Below are 18,289 nucleotides of genomic sequence, written 5' to 3'. Positions count from 1 at the left end.
GAACCAAAAAATAACTGAGGGCGCCCAAACAGTACCTGGAGGATGCGGCAGGAGCTGCTTTGATCGTTTTATCAAAAAAAAAATATATGTCTCTCTGGGGATGCAGCACTCGAGCTGAGCCTGGAGAGAGAAGAACAGGCCAGCTCTGCACACAGTCAGGGGCGGAACACGCTGACTGGCACCCGCAGGGCCGAGGTGAGAAAGGGCCTTCCGAGGGACGCAGAGCCGTCCCAAGTGGGTGGGACTAGTAAGCAAGTGGGCGTTTGTAGGAGGTGAGGCTGGAGAAGTAGGTTAAGTGTCTGACAGAACAGGGCTTGACAGGCCACAGTAATGAATTTCTATTTTATTATAGGAGCGTGGGAAGCCAATGAAAGAAGGCGGGAGACATGATCTGACTTACATATTAAAAAGATCGTCAAGGTTACTGTGTAAAAATGGACTGCAAAGGAAAATGAGTGAACAGGCAGGGAAATTAATCAGGAGACCCACTGAACGGTTCAGGTGACAGACGTCAGAGGCTGGGAGCAGGGAAAGAAATGGCTGAACCTGAGACATAGTCTGGACACGCGGCAGGACTTGGAGTCGGCTGTGCTGGGGAGAGGGGTAATGGTGCGGGGCAGGGAGGGGTCCAGGGAGACCCCAAAGCCTGTGGCTCGCCCTCCTGGACGGCAGTGACGCGGACAGAAAGGGAAGAGGCGAGGAGAACCTGTGTGCCAGTGGAAAATCAATCAAAAGCTAAGTTGGATGATTTTCTTTCAATTGGATAGGAAACTGAGAGGCACGAGGCTGGCGCTCTGAGGGGAGGGCAGACAGATGCCTACAGATAGTATTTGAAGCTGTTGGAATGCAGATGAAATCCTCCAGCGGTGGGTGTAGAGACAAGGGCCCCCAAAACGGTTTGGCCTGAGAACTGGGCCCAAGCCCTTAAGTAACCAGCATTTGAAGATGAGGAGGAGGAGAAACTTCCAGCAGAGAACAGATGGAGCAGAGCTCAGGAAGGACACAGAAATGGAGTGCAGCGTGGGGCTGAGAGGGGCTCCAAAGAGCGGGCCTGGGCCTCTGTGTCGGACACCACGGAGAGCAGAGGGTGCGAGAGGCCCCTGGGCGCGGCCGCGTGAAGGTCACCGGTGCTCTGGACAAGACCGGAGACTTCCTGCAGGAAGGGAAGTGGGAACCAGGAGCGGCTGGGATGTGCTGTGGGCTTATTAATGTGGGAGATTCCTGACTACAGTTCTAGGCAGACAGGAATGATCCGGAGGGAGTGCAAAGCCCCTGGGAACGCAAAAAAGGATGGAGTTCTGAGCAAAATGGACTGACAGGACTTCAAAAAAAGGACCCCTCCTTCTTTGTAACAGGAGGGAAGACAGAAAGGTGGGCAAGAGGAAGACCAGAGATGGAGGCCGGGCCGCAGCTCCACTCTGCAGGCTTCTGTGTTCCTCATGGGGTCTCCCTCCCTGCTCTGGGTGAAGAGCAAAATTAGGTGAGAGATGTAATAAATAGCAATTAGCATTCCTGGCACTCATCAATATATTTCAACAAATGCCATCATTATTATTAATCAGCATATCAAAGACTGTACACAGGCGAGACCATTTTGGAAGAGTAACATCTCAAATAATGCGGTGAGAACAAAGATGAAGCCTGTATGGCAGCGTCTAAACTAGGCCCCCAAGAATGAGTTCCCTGAGAGACAAGTTCCCGTGGCCATCCTCAAAATGAGGCAGTAGAAAATTTAAAAGGTACAAGAGAGAAGTGAATTTAACAGCGTATATCAACTGGACCAAACAATGCCTCAACTGAGTGGTTTCACTGAAGCAAAAAAATACAAAAATTTGAGATTTTATCCTACATCAGGATGATGCACATATTTAATGTGTAAAATTCAGCCTACACAAATGTGACTTTGAATTTCCACTGATCTATTCACCAAATATGCATCATGTCGCTGATACGTGCAAGGACCCATTTGGTAGGCTGGCCCGGCGGATGCCTGTACATGTCATTTTTACTTTAAGAACAGCTGTTACAATGTAGAGATCAAGTCTTTAAAAATCCTTTAAATTCCATTAAATACTGTGGAATCTTCTCTGTATCAAATTTGAAAAATAATGTTCTGACTTATTAAATAAACTCATTATGTTCAAATTTATGTTGAAGTTGAACATAGATAATCAAAGGGATAACAAATGAGCTTGCTCTGTCTGAAGAGAAAGAAGGGCTTGGTGCTCCCAGCCCTCAAGGAGACCCTGGGTCTGACCCTGTGGCACACAGGCTTCCACCCCCTCCCCTGGCCTCTGCAGCACACGCCCGCCTCTCCCCTCTCAGTTTATTAACATTCTAAATCTTTCTCCCAGGTTTGGCTTTGCAACCACTTAATGATAAAGTAGGTCACTTAAAAAGGAAGAAAAGCCCAATAAAATGAATTACAAAGACAACAAGATTAAACTGATTGCACTGTTTTCATACATCGTGGCTGAAATTCTGCAAACAGGCTGTTGGCTGTGGTTTGGCCTGTTAACAGCCTGCGATCAGCGAGGAGGAGGAAATTCTGTTCTCATTAACTGCTGCCGATTTACTGCAGCGAAAAAGGGCTATGTAACCCGAGACGTGACAGTACAGAAGGATCAAAGCCCTCGAGTGCAAACTAAATAGGCCCTCTGGCTGCTTCCTGCAAGGCAAATCCACTCCGGCAGTTCAAACAGAGCTGGGGGAACAGCACTCTCCCATTCAGGAGCTGTCACGGCGGCTCAAGCGGTTTGGACCAGCTGAGTTTGGAACATTACATTTCCTTGGTCTTGCCTTAGATACTTCTGTAAGCAGTTTGATAGACTTTTTTTAAAAAAACATACTAACAAAAAAGAGAGAAACTTTTCTTTCGGTTGAAACAGCGAAGGTGGCCACTGAGCCTAGGAAGGCAGGCAGGCCTACATTTGCACATTCCTTTCTCATTCACTCAGCTCAGTATTCTGCTCTTAGATTTATTTGGCAATACACATCTACTTTAATAATTCATCTGCAATCTGTACAAATTCAAAGTAAGTGCAAATCAGTTTATAGAGCCTGAATGGCCCGTGTCTGAGGGGGGAGCTATCTGTAATAGCACATCTGGAGGGGCTATGGGAAATGTGGAGAACATGGGAATTAATTAATATATTTAAAGTCTATAGCTCTAGGTTTCATCTGTTTTTTTAATACGAAAGGAAAATATTTGGTTTAACATTTCTAATGTAAGAACTTTTTAACAATTGTTCATAAATACTTAAATCACATTGTAAAATCAATCAAAACAGAGATGGAATAGAAAAAATCAAACTTAAATTAGGAAATATCCCTGAGTTTAGGAGGAAGCTAGTTTAGGAGGAAGCTAATATCATTGAATCCAGATTTAATGGAAATAAAGATGACATGCTTTATTTTCTTCTCATTTTTTTGGAGGGGATGGTGGTACTTATCAACTAAATTCCATACCACTTCATTTTTCTTATTAGAATGTGAATAAGCAAGTCTTTATAACAGTGATTCACATCCTATTCCCTTAAGAAAAAGCCAATTTTCTTGGAAAATAAAAGCATTTCACAGTCAAATCTGTCACAAAAAGTCATCTTTGCTCAAGGACTTTCTCTTTCCATTTAAATTTACAACTGGCTTTTATACGTCTATTTAGACAACAAAAATTTAATTAGTACATATAAAAACGTGAACTTTAACCCTAGATAACCACTCTTACACGGCAGTGATACAACTAACTTCCCAGTCTTGACTGGATTGCCTCCCCACCATTTCTTTCATGGCAGTGGGCAGTGCTGTGCCATAATTGATGTGTTAACGTTTTTATAGGATCTAGTCACAGTCAGATGGTCTTATTATTTATAGGCTCAGTTATGCTGAATTTCTTCTTCTAACTCAAGTCCCAAGAAAGTGACAATAAATTTGGTTATCTCTGGGAGCATCTTTGGATTTCATATACAGCTAACATGCATGCCTCCAAAATCTGCTGAGACCACCATACTGAAAACTAACATGAACTCAATGAGGGCAATTCTGTCGCCAAAGTCTGTTGCTTCTAAATTTCCAAAGGAAAGTAAATCACTTAAAATATTTTTCCAAGTCAGGAGTATAATTTCTCTAGGATAAAATATCTTCCCAAGTTTCCAGGATTCTAAGGCTTGGTTTTTGGCTTGGATTTCTATATTTCAGTAAAGTTTACAATTTGCTAATGCTGGTGTGTGAGAATCTAATAAAATCTGGCCTTAAAAGTTATAGACCCAATTTGCTAATAAAACCTAATTCAATTCTCCATGGGAAATGCAAATCATTAGAATCCAAGCTGTGGAAACGAATTTCCTTGGCTTTTTAGGGCTAGAAAGAAGTTGTAACTATAAAAAGTCTATCCAAGAAAGACAATTAAAATTAATATATGATAATTCACTTACAAGCATAAAACAATAGCATCCAGCATATAAACATTTACATTGACAACTGGCAAAATAAATGATTTGCATGGGACACAACCTCTTCTAGATTGAATTTATCTCTCATGTTACACTCATTTTTTATACAACTGGATTAACATGTACAGAATTTAACGGACTCACTACTTAAGATAATTTAATGGTAGTAAACTAATTAATGTGTTAAAAAAATTTTAGCAAAGTGCCTCCAAGCAATTGGAAGCACTGACTTGCAGTAAAACATGTCAAATGCACTAAAGCAAAATGGGCAACAATACGTCATGTTGCACAACAAAACCTGCATATCTTACTCTGAATTTTAACCCTCACTCTGAAATTTTCTCAAGTGCCGTTCACTGTTAGCCTGACCTGCATTTGCTTTGCCGTTTGGAGGAAGTAATGTGTACCAGTAAGAGTGCTGGCTCTTACCAAGTTTAAAGGCTTCATCTGGTTTTGGGCTAATTTCTTTAAAAATCTGAGCCTTAACGTCTACACTGGTTAGAACAGGGACACACCACCACCCTCTGCCCCGTCCACCGCACACGGTTGCTGATGACCAAATGAGGTACAGGATGGTGTGCAAATGGAGTGTGTTAGTAGTCTTTGGATACTTAGATTTAGACACACACACAAAAAGCTCTTAAATGAAAGGTCTTTTAAACTTTTAGAAGGCTCCTAAGACATTCCTTCTGGGCGGGAAAAAAAAATACTGGCAGTATTTATAAGTATGTAGGAGTATTTAGAAATGTTACTTAACGTAAGGATTGTGTTAGAGCAACAGTCTCATTAGTGTGAAAACCCTTCGTTTGCACTGGTGTGACTTTCTCATCAGAACTGTTACACAGCTACTGCCACTCCTGTTCTTCTGTTTTCACCACCTCACAAGTTTAAGAGTAAAATGACTACTTTTACCTGTCAATGATGGTTCTATTCATTTCAAGAAATTTTATCATCCACTTCTTGTTTAATCTGATGAAGGTGGGAAGAACTTAAAATTATTTCCATTGGTTACACAGAGGTAACATTTACATACATTAAAAACAATGCCATCCAGATAACCAAATACAGTTATAATAAAAATGTGCACAGATCTAGATATTTTTAGATCAAGTCATACACCCTGAAACACAGCAACTTTTACAAGCACACAGCATATTGTCATCATTCTACCCCACTGTTTCTATGAAGAGGTTCTCCTATGAAATCATGATTTAACAAAATCCCATTTAAACTGAGAAGCAATTCCAGCAAATATCCCGACCTAGACACAGCAAAGTGCAAGCACTAGGGGACCATGCAGGTGTGCAGGCCAGGAACAAAGGGTGGACGGACCGTTTGACAGCACTTTGCATACACAGAGTAGTCAGGAAGTTCAAAAAAAATTTATAACAAAGTATTTAATATAATGTTTTTTAATAATAGGTTTGTCTTAAATGAAGACATGTTTACATGTTAGGATTACATTGGTGAATCTGCTGTCGAGTCAGATGAACGTAACGGATGACCGAGCACCCCCACACCGCCAACTTCCATGGCTGGAATCTTGGGTGCGGCAGTGGTGTGCTCAGTCCTATGCTCTCAAAGCATCCGAGGTGAGGAGCATTATTTTTTAAAGAATAATTTTCAATAAGGAAGGAGCAAATTAAAAATGTGTGGCCAATGCTTTTCAAAAATGAAGAATTTTACAGAAAGTGAGTATCTATTGCTAGATTTTTACCCATTTTGGCTTTTCTGGTTTAATATAGCATGTGGAAAAACCATGTGGCACAAATGTAGATGCAGAAAGTAACATTCATGCCACATTAGCTGAGTGCACTTGCTGCACTTGGTGTAGCTATTCTGGCTGACAAGCCACCACTTTATTTAAATAATTTATTTATCCAGTCTTTATCTTTGATTACTTTATAAGGATAAATTGGTAGAAATGAAGTTACAGAGTTAAAGGAGGTGATTATTTTAAGGCTCCTGTTCTCCCTGACCAAATACATTCCACAAAAGTATTACCCACGTAAACTCCCCACCGAGGCATATGCAAGTACCCCTCTGCTCCTATGTGCGAGTCTCAGCATTAAAAAATCTTTGGCAATTGACAGGCGAAAATGGAATCTGCTGCTTGATTTTGTAACCACTGTGCCAGGAAAAATTACTAAAGTCAGGAGTTTTTTGTAAGGGCTTCGTGAAGCATGTTCTCCTCTGAGGAATAGTAACAGGAAAAGAAATAAATAAATAACAAAAAAAGCTGTGATCATTTTTGAAAAAAATTAAAACACCTTAAATAAAGCAATGTTTCAGTTAATGATTTTCTTTAAAAGATTTCATACATACTTACCAATTCATTTAATTCTGAAAATGCTACTAAACACAGGTTTTGCTGCAGCACCCACCCAAGGAAGTGTGTCTCAAGGTCCTTTTCACTTTCTTTTGATCTTTCCACGTAATTTCTACACTACTGCCACAATAACAAAGGTCACCAAAACTGAGAATATTAAAATAAATGCAAGTTTGGGTTATCATTTAAAAACTGACACAGGAACGTAGGACTTACCAATAAGGAATTTTCTAGGCATATTTATATTCCTCTCAACATAAAAGAATTTCTTGATGGGCCAAACTAAGGGTTGTAACACAGACGGTAATATGATTTCTCCTTTGAATAGCTGCTTTGAAATGACCTCATAATATACAGTTCTAGGAACCTCATGCAGCTCTGTAGACTGCACGATGCCCTGCAGATGGGGAAGGTGATTTTGCGTTTGTCCTTCTCACGTGAAAAGACTGAGTGAACTAGCTGAGTATTATTACCATAGCCTTACAGCTGAAGAAAAAAGTCAAATGTTTACAAGGAGAATCCTTGTGTTAGGAAAAATTATGTATTTAAAAACTTGTATAAAAGATTATTTCTTACATATTAAGGAAATAATGTTAGCTCTATTCAATAAGATTTTTAGAAGTCCAACTAACACTTCCAGTGAGATTTAATGTCCGAAAAAAATTAAGAGAACAATTAAAGTGTATATGTGTAATACATAACACATATTAGGAACAGAAAAGTGAATGCCAAAATATTCTAAGAAAGAAAAAACAGGCTATGTAACACACGCACAGAAAGGGAAGTGTGAGCAGCAGCTGGTCCAGGCAATGTGCACATCTAGCTCACCTCTGACCCCGGCGACGCAGTCAGTCAGTGATGTGACCATGCCACCACAAGAAACGCCAGGCCCTCTGAAAAATATTTTTCAAACCCCAAGGAAACCTAAGCAGTCTCTGCAATTTTACTGATTTGTAAAAGCTGGAAGCAGTTTAAAAATACTCAACATGAGGTTCTTGTTAGTCTTGAAAAGTAAGAGTTATAATAAAAAAAAACGGTCCAAAAATATGGTGTGGATATATTGTATATAATGGGGGAAAAAGCTAGTCTTACTCCTATTATTTTTAATTAGCTTCAATAGCGAGTTCCACTTTCACTTTCTAACACCAGTTCAGATTTTGGGAGAAGATCTACGTCTGACCCGCTGGGGCTGGCGACCCTGCAGCTAATGCCTCGGCGCCCTCATGCATTTTGCATCACTTCTGAATGTCGGGAGTTACTGGCGCCAAGCGGCTCAAACTGATGGTGACACGTGTCTGCGACCCGCGACTCGCTGTCCAACTGTCAGTGTCTATTTTATCAAACTTCCAGTCTCCCTTGCAGAACAGAATAGATGAGTTTAACAGTTTTCACTGTTTCCAATTAAACTGCCTGCTTTATTACAAAAATGCAGGCATGCAGATTAAGAAGAACCCCCGTCTTGGATTTTAAGAAAATCAATTTGAACTGTTCACACTCTCTAAACTTGGCTTACTTGCCCCATTTTAACACATTTGTCCTATTACTAAATTTTCTCATCTTAGGAAGAAAGTGAAGGATTTTTCTTTGAAAAGTCAGAAAAACCCTCATCATGCAGATTAGAAATTTATTCTGTACCTTGCACGACCCTGGATCGTGTGCTACCTGGACCCACTGAACAGATACAGAGACTGGAAAGCCACAAGTTCTGGCTGAAGGGCATGCCACCTGGCACTGGCTCACTGTTTAATGTTCTCAGATCACTAACAGCAATCGTAAGGATGAAAATTCACATTTTACACAGTAGTTTTTTACTCTTTTTCTTGCAGATAACTTGACAGAGCTTGTTTATGAACTACACGTAATAAACACCAGGGAAAGAATCTGCAAGTCATCTGAACAAATTCCCTGATTTAAGGGGGAAAAAAAACCCTCAAAATACTTAACATTTCCTTTTTAAAAGTATTTAAGGAATCAGCTTCTTCAATATTCAAAATTCAATCAAGATATTACCCTTTCACAGTTGGCCCAAACTCATGTCACCCACTATGTCTGCTTATTCTCATTTTTGCAGTGAGACAAAGATTTCAAAACCTTTTGCTTACATTTCTCAAAAAATATTCCTATTTTGCTTAAAATTAGTTAAAAATGAAGAATTTCAAAAGTAGTATTTTAAGTCAATGTTATCTGATCTAATAGGCTTTAAATTTACTTTTTGGCTATCAGAAGTGAAAGGTAGCTATTTGTTTAAAATTTCACATCTGGAACATTATGCAGCAAAATTATCATGCCAAAATATGTGAATAATTATGTAGCAATTTGAAATACTTAAATCTTTGCAGAATAAAAAAATAAGCCAGAGTTAAGATCCATGGTTTGGCACTCTCAGAGGAGAGCAAAGAAATTCTATTAAAAGAGAATCCTAACCAACCAAAATTTATTAAATAAAAGAAAGTAAATGACTCTAGTGTAGGTCAATAAAACAGACTGTAGCACAGAACAACTATGAGCTTTTGGTTATCCTGTATACTGTCTCTGTATTTCTGCTAACACAATTTAGAGTCCCCTTTTATTTGATCTATAACCTACAAAAAAACTAAGGAAATTCACTATAAATTATTTCTTCTGGAAATAAAAGGAGAAACTTAAATAGCTACATAATTTAAGGCTTGAAAAATTACAAAAGACAGATGAAAGACTTAACTTTCTCAGAGAAGTGCTTTTCAAAGAGCAAACAGTTCTCAAATCAAAATGATTATAATAAATAAGCATGTCACTCTTTGGATTTGAAAGAATAATCCAGCAAGTTTTATTAACTAATCCTTTAAGCCAACAGTACTGTGAGGTGTCTTTTATGATATAAAAGAAGCGTAAATATTTTTACTCTTGAAAAGGAACTGAGTGTTTAAAGGCAAGAGGATTTTTCCCAATTCATTTTGTAAAACTTTACTTAAACACAACTGAGGAATAAAATCCTGAAATCTTTGGACACAGGGCATAATTTATTGAGTATAGCCATCTCTCAAAACTTTTTTATTGTTTTATAAAATGACCATTTTGAAAACTAGAAATCAGAGATTTTGCTGAATTAGCTCATAAATTTATTGTTTTATATATTTAATTTTAATGAAAATGTTTAGGTTCTGAATCATATAATTATATAGGAAATTGAAAGTGAGTCTTTTCCGAGTAATTCATGATTAGTATCAGTCTGCTTTCTTTAGACTGGCAGTATCTGCAGAGATGCCAAAATAATGTTTGTTCATAGTAAAACATCAATAGCAGATAATCAATCTAGTAAATGCTATCAGCAAAAACCATCAATATAAATAATCAGGATTTTATACCCAAATCCTTTCTTCTTTTTCCAGTTATGCTTCAGAAAACATCTATATAATGAATTGTCACATGATGGAGTACAGTAGTTGTAATGATTAAACGCAACCTTTATTTCAATAATTGTAGCTAATCCAGACATCAGAAGTAATCAAAAGCCATATGATTTCTGGTATTTAACCATGTTTACCTTTTATTTCCTAAGGCAAGGAGATTCTTACCATGATGACCCAGTATACCAATGAAACTATTTCTAAAGTGCTATTATTTCTTTAAAGTCCACAACAAAATAGTGAACTACATATATACAAGGTTACTGAATTTCATAAAATAATCCTAGCCTAGGTTTTTCCACAATGGTTTTAAACTTTGGATCACGACCAGTAAATGACTTGTGAAATCAGTATAGTGGGTTGTAATCTGCATTTCAAAAATGAAGTAGAATAAAACAGAATATATCATTGTACAATTACAGGTAATTAGGAAATTTTTGTTTTACACACATATATAGGCATATACATACACACACATACATAAATACAAAGTAAGTGTGCACTGAGTTGAATATGAAAGGTATTTCTTAATGTGGCTTGTCGTAAGAAAACACGCAGAAGTCACTATGGTAAATGGGGTTTCACGTTACACTGGAGAGACATGAGCTATGGAGACACACAGGCCAGAGCTCAGTACTTTTCTCTACCATTCTACTTGTGAGAACGGATTACTTAAACTTAAATTACTAGAGCCTTGATTTCTTCATTTGTAAAATGGCTACAATAATACTTTAAAATGTTGCCATACAGGTTAAAATAAATATGATAAATATTTGTATAACAGACTATAAATAATAGATGATCTATAATGATTGCAGCAATTACTATTATTGTTAAAATCTTTTTAAAACTGATGATTAAGTACTAGAACATATTGATCACACTGTACTATTAATTAAAAAAATACATGAACACATCCAAAAAGAGAAGAGAGTTTGTCAATGAAAAGCAGAATTTTAGGAGAGGCAATTAAATCAGCAATTTAAAGAAAAAATAGTCTTAAGGTCAAATAAGACTATACCTATTCACTGAACTAATTTAATATGAAACTGCAACATAAATTTCAGCTTAAACTATTACATGTCTAGGAATAATATGATGGGGAAAATACTATGTACACTTTCAGCCAAGATCTGAAAAATCTATGACGCCAGTGACGAAGCAGGTCATCTGCTGTAGAGAAAGGCTGGCTGGCATGACGAGGTGTTTCTCCCTTAACTATTTTATCTGAACGCCATCCAGGGAAGAAAAGTCTTCAGTCAAGCATCAGTTTTTAAAAACTGTGATGTGTGAATAACTGTTCTTGTTTTATATATTTTATTGCCTTTGGAAAACACTTTAGAAACAATCTGGGTTTACTAATTCGGCAAACGGACTGTCTATTTCAATAGACGGCCTGTGTTTTCCAAAGCCATAAAGCATATATTTTTTTCAGATCTGTGATCCCCATGTGTTCTTTACATGGCGAATGTGAATTCATAAGTTCTTTTAAAATCAAACAAGCATGTTTTTGAAAATACTGAGGATTTTTTTCCCCCTTCCTTAATGAAAATAGAGAAATGGGGAACAAAGAGAATTCCAACTTTTCAAAAACAAAGGGAACACCTTATGTTAGATTTTTCTTAGAAGACTACTTACCTGCCAGGAAATGCATGCTGGCCGACCGCATCTCCGTTTTGAAGGTGGTAATCACCGAAGAAGTCCGGGCTCACGGCTCCTTCAGAGGCCATCAACCCGTCTAGGAAGAAGGATGGGAACGGGTGAAACGTCCGTGTAAGGGGTCAGAAGAAACGATTCTGTTAAGCAACACAGCAGGAAGTCCGTGCGCACGAGACCTGGAGGCCCGCGTGGGCGCACACGGGCCTCCCTCCGGGGGCAGGGGCAGCACACGGCGCGACGGGGGCACCCCCTCGGGGCACGCCGGGCGGGGGCCCTGCGCTAGCGCAGAGGCGGCGGGCCCACCTCTGCTCCGGAGGGGTCGCGGTGTGGGGGACGAGAGAGAGAAGGGGCAGGGGCGGCAAGGACGCGGAGGGAACAGTGGGCAGGACAAGGCGCCCTGGCGCGGAGCCGGGGCGGGCAGCGCTCCAGCAGGTCCACATCCGGGCCCAGACGGCTTCACTGCGCGTGAGGACCACGGAGTCGGTGAATCTCTAGAGCAGCGATGCCCGACGCTTTAGGTACCAAACTTTAAACACACAGGCAAGCTCGGGGTAGGAGTTTTTGTAGATTTATTCTATACTGTGTTTTCCAGAAGCAGACAGAGCGCGGCTGAAGTCGCTCCTTGGCGACCCCATCCTCGCTGCGAGCATCAGCATCACACGGCCAGGCCCTCGGTCACCGGGCACACCTGGCAGCTGTGCGAGGCGGCTCCGCTCCCTAGGCGTTCTTTCCCAGTTGCTTTTGTTTATAAAGTGCTTCTTTTCGTAAATCTAAGTCTTTAACTATCACTTTTCTCCGATTTTAAAGTGACACTTGCTCATCTGTCCCAAGCAAAGAGTCCAGATAACCTATTTTTGATAGAATTATGAATAAGAATGTGAGGAAAAAAGATCTAAGTGATGGCTTCAGGGATTTCCTATGTATAAACCTAATATGTTTTCGTATACAGCTTTAGTAATAACGATTTAGAAAGCTCTAAGGTCTTTTAAAGTCTCCTTTTCTGGAAGTATTCTGGGTTAGATGATCTCTAGAGAAATGTTGGCCAGGTCACTCCACAACATTGTTCATGAATCTGACACAGTAAGAAAATTATTCAGTCACCAAATGGTCATTTTACACCTACCATACGCATAAAGCTTTGCTAGGTCCTGTGGGAAATACAAAAAATTAACAATACATAATTCCTGTTTTCAAGAATTTGAGGCTAAGTGAAATATAAGACAAACACTTGAGATGGAATTAAACAGCACATTTCATTAATAAACGATCTACAACAGGACTGGATACGTATACTGCATGAATGCAGGAGGCAGAAAAAGCTACAGAGGGATCTCTGCTCTGCAGGGGTTAGAAAATCCTACTTGGGTAGAGACAGAAGGCAGAGGCATAACTGATTAAAGTCTTAAAAGAGGCAGGAATTAAATGACAAGCTCTGTTTGAGAAGTAAGGATATTAAAAACTGAGTGAAAGGTAAAATTAGGTAATAGAGTTGGCCAATGACCAGTAGGGCGATTTGCTTTTCCACAGATTTCTGTTCTGTTCATTTGTTACATATATCCACTTGTTGTATTCATATACTACAGACTTGGATTATTTAATTGCTGAATTGTTAATGAATACCTTTGGTATTTGTCTTACTACTTTAGCAAATTTAAAATACTTAAGAGGTAGCTTAAGAGTCTAGTATTTAGAAGTTTTATGTCCTCTAAAAGTTAATAAATTAAAAGACCAGCTAAACACAAAAAAGTTACAAAAATGAAATTATAGGAAATGAATAGACACCACAGACTTAGAGTTAGGCAGCTAAACAATATTAATTTTATATGGATCTAAGACTACGTGACAGTGTAGCTAAAATTAACTAGGGTTAAGACTGCAAAAATCGAATTCTGTTAAACTGAAACCAAATAATTGAGGATCCAGGTTTAAGAAATCTGCCAATTTCAGAAGAACTAAACTAAGCAAAATGCCAAAATCAAATGTCTACTACACTTTGAAAGTGAATTGAAAGAAATTCAGCATGCCAGAAAAATAAAAGATTCTAACACTCAAATACTTCATATATAAATACAAGCAAATAAAGATACCTAAATTATGCTTTAAAAGTTCGTATCACACAGAGCATGACCTAGTTTTGGCTCAGCGGTCCCAGTGTCCTCACCGAGGCAATGGGCAGCCAGAGGACACGCAGGACACAGGCAGCCACACACCAGGTGCCCGTCAGAGAGCAAACTGCACATTCTCAAGAGTCAGCCAGAAATTTTACCCAGAACAGAACTAGTTTATAATAAGCCTGCTATTAAATGAGTAAATTTATACTTCTGAACTTAATTTTTAATAATCCTGGGGCACTACGATTCATTCAGCAGACCATGGCTTCTACAGTGAGTGCCCTTTAATGGCCCGACACGATTCAGGCGGCTCTCTGTACGAGCGATACCTCTTCACTGGAATGAGGCATAAAAGTCAGATTACACCTTCATTAAATCCTCAGCTCAGGCACCTCGGCTTCTTTGAAACTATCTGTTTCTCAGCATTCTGCATCCAAAATCAAGCTCCTACTCTGACCTTTGACCTGACTGCTTCTCAGTAACAAGGAGCCAGAGAGCTTTGCATGACATTTAATCCCCAGAGGACAGACAGAAGACAGAGACGCACAGCAGAGCACTTTTGCAAGCTGAGCATTACATATACTTAGGATATTAAGTTAAATGAAATGTTTTAGATTATAGGCATATAACACCTTTCTGAGGCCCTCTAAGTAATGATGATAAGGTTATGAGTAAAACAGGTATGCATTGGGATGCAGATGAAATCAGAGCAAATTTATCATCAGCACAAGTAATTTATCATCATTTGTATTTCTGAGGGTCAGTTATATACACTGTGAATAAAAGTAAAAAATAAAAAACTCATTATCATCTTATATATTATTACTGGGATAAACTTTATTTTTTAAAGTCGGTGAGCTAGCTAAATGTGAAATTACAAATGTGGCTGGAAACAAATCAATAGTGGAGAAAATGAGAAGAAATGACTGAAATGGTTAAATGCTATCTTATTTGGCTGTACCTGGTAAGTAAGACACACCATAGAAACACACAGGTAAGTGAGCGCTGGCTTTACAGCGATCCTGAAACCACCATTCTGAGCTTCACACTCCAGTGCTAAGAATGAGCCTCACCGCCACTGACGAGTAACAGTAAAAAAGTGAACAGTCACTTAGAAATGTGTAGTAGCAATACAGCTTTATACCTCACAATGTATTTCCTCTGTGGGTAAAAGTAAAGGCAAACAGCATTATATTCATGACAGAAAAGGAAATTAATCAGCGACTATAATCACAATAATTTTACTCTCTCAGAAAAAAAATACTGTCGCTAAAGAAGATGCTGGATTCCCATTTCACATGAAAACACTAATATCCTTTTTTTAAATAAAAGTAAGAGAAAAGCAGATATATTCTGATATATACGACAGTTTGAAAATATAGAAGGCGATACTAATGACTGGAAGTAACAAACGCTACCTTGCTTTCAAGTAAAAGACAAGACCCAGGGGACCACAGGACATGGAGCTTATAACCTCTGAGGCTCAACAGCCACTTCAAGTGGCCCCCGGTGCAGCCTCGATTCAGGGAGACCAGGGACATGAGACGGCTCATGCATTCAATGGATCTGTTGCATTGCAGACTCATCGATGTTTCTGGAGACACAACTGCTCGCAGTAAAAGACAACAGGCTGGCATTTTCTAGATTTCCACAACACACATCAAGAAATACCAAAGAGGTTCATTTGGTCGATGAACTAGTCATGGAAAATGAACTAGGTAAAATAATGAATAAACTGAAAAAATGTAGATGACTTGACATGAGAACTGTACCTTTAAACTCACAGCAATGAAATCACTGTCAAATGTCTACCACATCATCAGAGCAAAGGTTAAAAAAAGAAAATCCACCATGAAGATATCTGATGATAATATTTCACCCCTTGAATGATTAAGATTATTTCTCCATCAGCTGTGATGCTCTCTAAGTTGTGATATATAAAAATATATGTAATTCAGTTACCTCAAAAAAGTTATTTATGATTTTCAGAAGTTAATTTAAATGAATTAATTTTGGAGATGTGGTATAACTTTTTAGAGTTTGTTCTGAAGTTCTAACTGCATTAAGGCAACAAAGTTGACTAGTGAGGTGGTTACGTTCTCAGTTTTGGAAACTAGTAATTGATTCCCACTGAAAAGTAGCTATAGACTTCAAAGCCAGAAAACTGATTCTAAGAAATTCTGATTTCTATTACCAAAAAAGCTAATATCATACACATTTTAGCTCACTTTGCTTCACGAATACTGCCTGTAGTGGGAACAGCTGCTCGCCATTCCTGAGCTAAGGGTTCCTGGTTGGCTGGGATCAGTGACTTAGTCCAGTGGATCTGAGACACGAGGCAGTGTTTCCCAACCACTGTGAAGCTCAGTGGGGAAGAAATCACTTAATGAAAGTATCAATTTTCCAAGATCCAAGCACCTATATTAAATACAAAGTAATGCAGCATTTACAGGCAATCTGCACCTACAATTATGAAACACATAATAAACACACAGGAGGAAAAAAAAGAGCCATTAAGATATAATTAACGTTTTTTATTTCCAACCTGATACAGATCTTAATTAAAAATCCTTTCCTTCCTCTCAACTAAATGACTTCAATGTAATATTATTATTGGCAACAGTCCAGCACATTAAAAGCTGGAATATGCAAAAACTTACCAATCTTTATGCAAACTCATCCCTGGAGAAAGGCAATATGGCAGATCAACAAGGTTCTACTTTATGTAAGACCTACATAAAAATCACATTTGACCTTGAGAATACTAGCAGAGTTTAAAACGAAAAAACTATTGCTATCAAGTATCTGAATAATCTTCCCAACCAGTTTACTAGTCTGAAACTAAAGCAAAACCCTGGAAAAATTAGGCTGTTAAAATGAAATACACTGGAATATAAAACATAACTTCATAAGTTATGCACATCACATTTTCAAATAGAAGTTGGAAACCTTGAAGATATCATTTTAAGGTGTACATTCTAGAAAGTGCTAAACCAAGAGCAATTAATTTTCCTGGCTACGGCCTTCTTTATGGAGGTTGCATCAGACTAACCTGGAAAAAGTGATGGTAAGGTCCGGGCTGCCTGGTGCACAGATGCTGCGTGTGAGATTCTCATCAGCAGACAGCCATTCACCCCCTAAAGGGCTTACAAAGCCTTGGAATGGGCAAGGCTGGCTGACCAACACCCGTTCACAGCGCACAGATCACGGCTTATTTCTGCCTTGGTTATCATCTTACCTGCAGTGTAGAAAAGGTCCGGTCTTTCGAGAATATCTCCCTCATGGATGTACGGCTCAACTCGGTCATCGCCATATAAATACTGCTCACTCTCATCCATCTGGCGGCTCTCTACCATCTCCAGCCACTGGGAGTTATGCCAGCGGAACTTCTCACTCTGAATTTTCTTAGCCCATTCTTCATCATATTCCTAGTGAAAAAATCTGCTATTATTAGGTTACCTTGAAGGAACTCCCCTGGCACTGGGAATGACAGAACTTCTATCTCATTAGTACAGCATTTGGGGGGGGGCTTCATTTGGGTCAGAGGAAACATTAAGAATACCTTTTCAGAATGATTTTATACATCAATAAAAACCAGCTACATATATTAAAGACAGAATTACCCATCCCTAATTAAATGGCAAAACCCAGAAGAGTTTAAATTTCACAAATTGTCTATCTAAATATTACTTGAATTTAGGTAAGAGATCAGACTTTAGCTTCCAAAGAGTTTTGTGGCCATAATTACTTGCGGCACTAATGTCAGGTGATTAAGCATTGAAATTACATCTTGTATTACATCTTTTTGGTTAGATAACACTTCAGTAGGGAAGAAAGCATGACTAGAGTATTTCTCCTAACTGCTCAAGTGATCTAGTACAGAAAACTGCAGAATCTGATTAATTTTATTTCAACCACAAAATAATGATGTTATCTTAGTCACAATTATGGCTTTAAATGTGTACCTCCGGCTTCGACCATGAACTTACCACTGCCGTAAACCTGTCCACAGAGAAGGTCCTTGGTGAATGTCGCTGAAGGACAAGTGGGCGAGTTACTATGAACTGCAGCTGACCCTGCCTAACCCCTACTTCCCATGGGCTGGCTACTTCTGGTCAACAGCTAGTGGGCAGTACCACTGATGCACAGATGGAAACAGAAGAGTCAAGGGTTTCTTGCCACCCTAACCCTAGGGTTCTCAACTTTAAATTCCTGTCATCTTTAACGCTGTTGTTTATAGTTATCTAAGCAGAAGCTGGAAAGGTGCTAGGCAGCACTCCTATCCTTTTTAGTCAAGATGACCATGGTGACTAAGAGGCGGACCAAATACACACTGTAGTTAAATGCTGAGCA

General features: G+C 39.0%; 1 protein-coding gene across 4 annotated transcripts in view; it reads right to left on the bottom strand.

Annotated features, from left to right (window-relative positions):
* The window catches only part of KIFAP3 (kinesin associated protein 3), a 129,253-nt gene that overhangs the window by 18,298 nt on the left and 92,666 nt on the right, over positions 1 to 18,289 (bottom strand). For all 4 annotated transcript variants that reach the window (XM_057494975.1, XM_036900896.2, XM_036900906.2 and 1 more), the window contains 2 exons: positions 17,175 to 17,364; positions 11,805 to 11,904 (listed from right to left, as the gene is read on the bottom strand). In XM_057494975.1, coding sequence (XP_057350958.1) covers positions 11,805 to 11,904; positions 17,175 to 17,364 — 290 coding nt within the window. The remainder of the gene's footprint in view (positions 1 to 11,804; positions 11,905 to 17,174; positions 17,365 to 18,289) is intronic.

This window comes from Manis pentadactyla, chromosome 19 (genome assembly GCF_030020395.1).
Source record: "Manis pentadactyla isolate mManPen7 chromosome 19, mManPen7.hap1, whole genome shotgun sequence".
NCBI classification, from domain to species: Eukaryota; Metazoa; Chordata; class Mammalia; order Pholidota; family Manidae; genus Manis; species Manis pentadactyla.
This window is presented reverse-complemented; position numbering and strand designations above follow the sequence as displayed.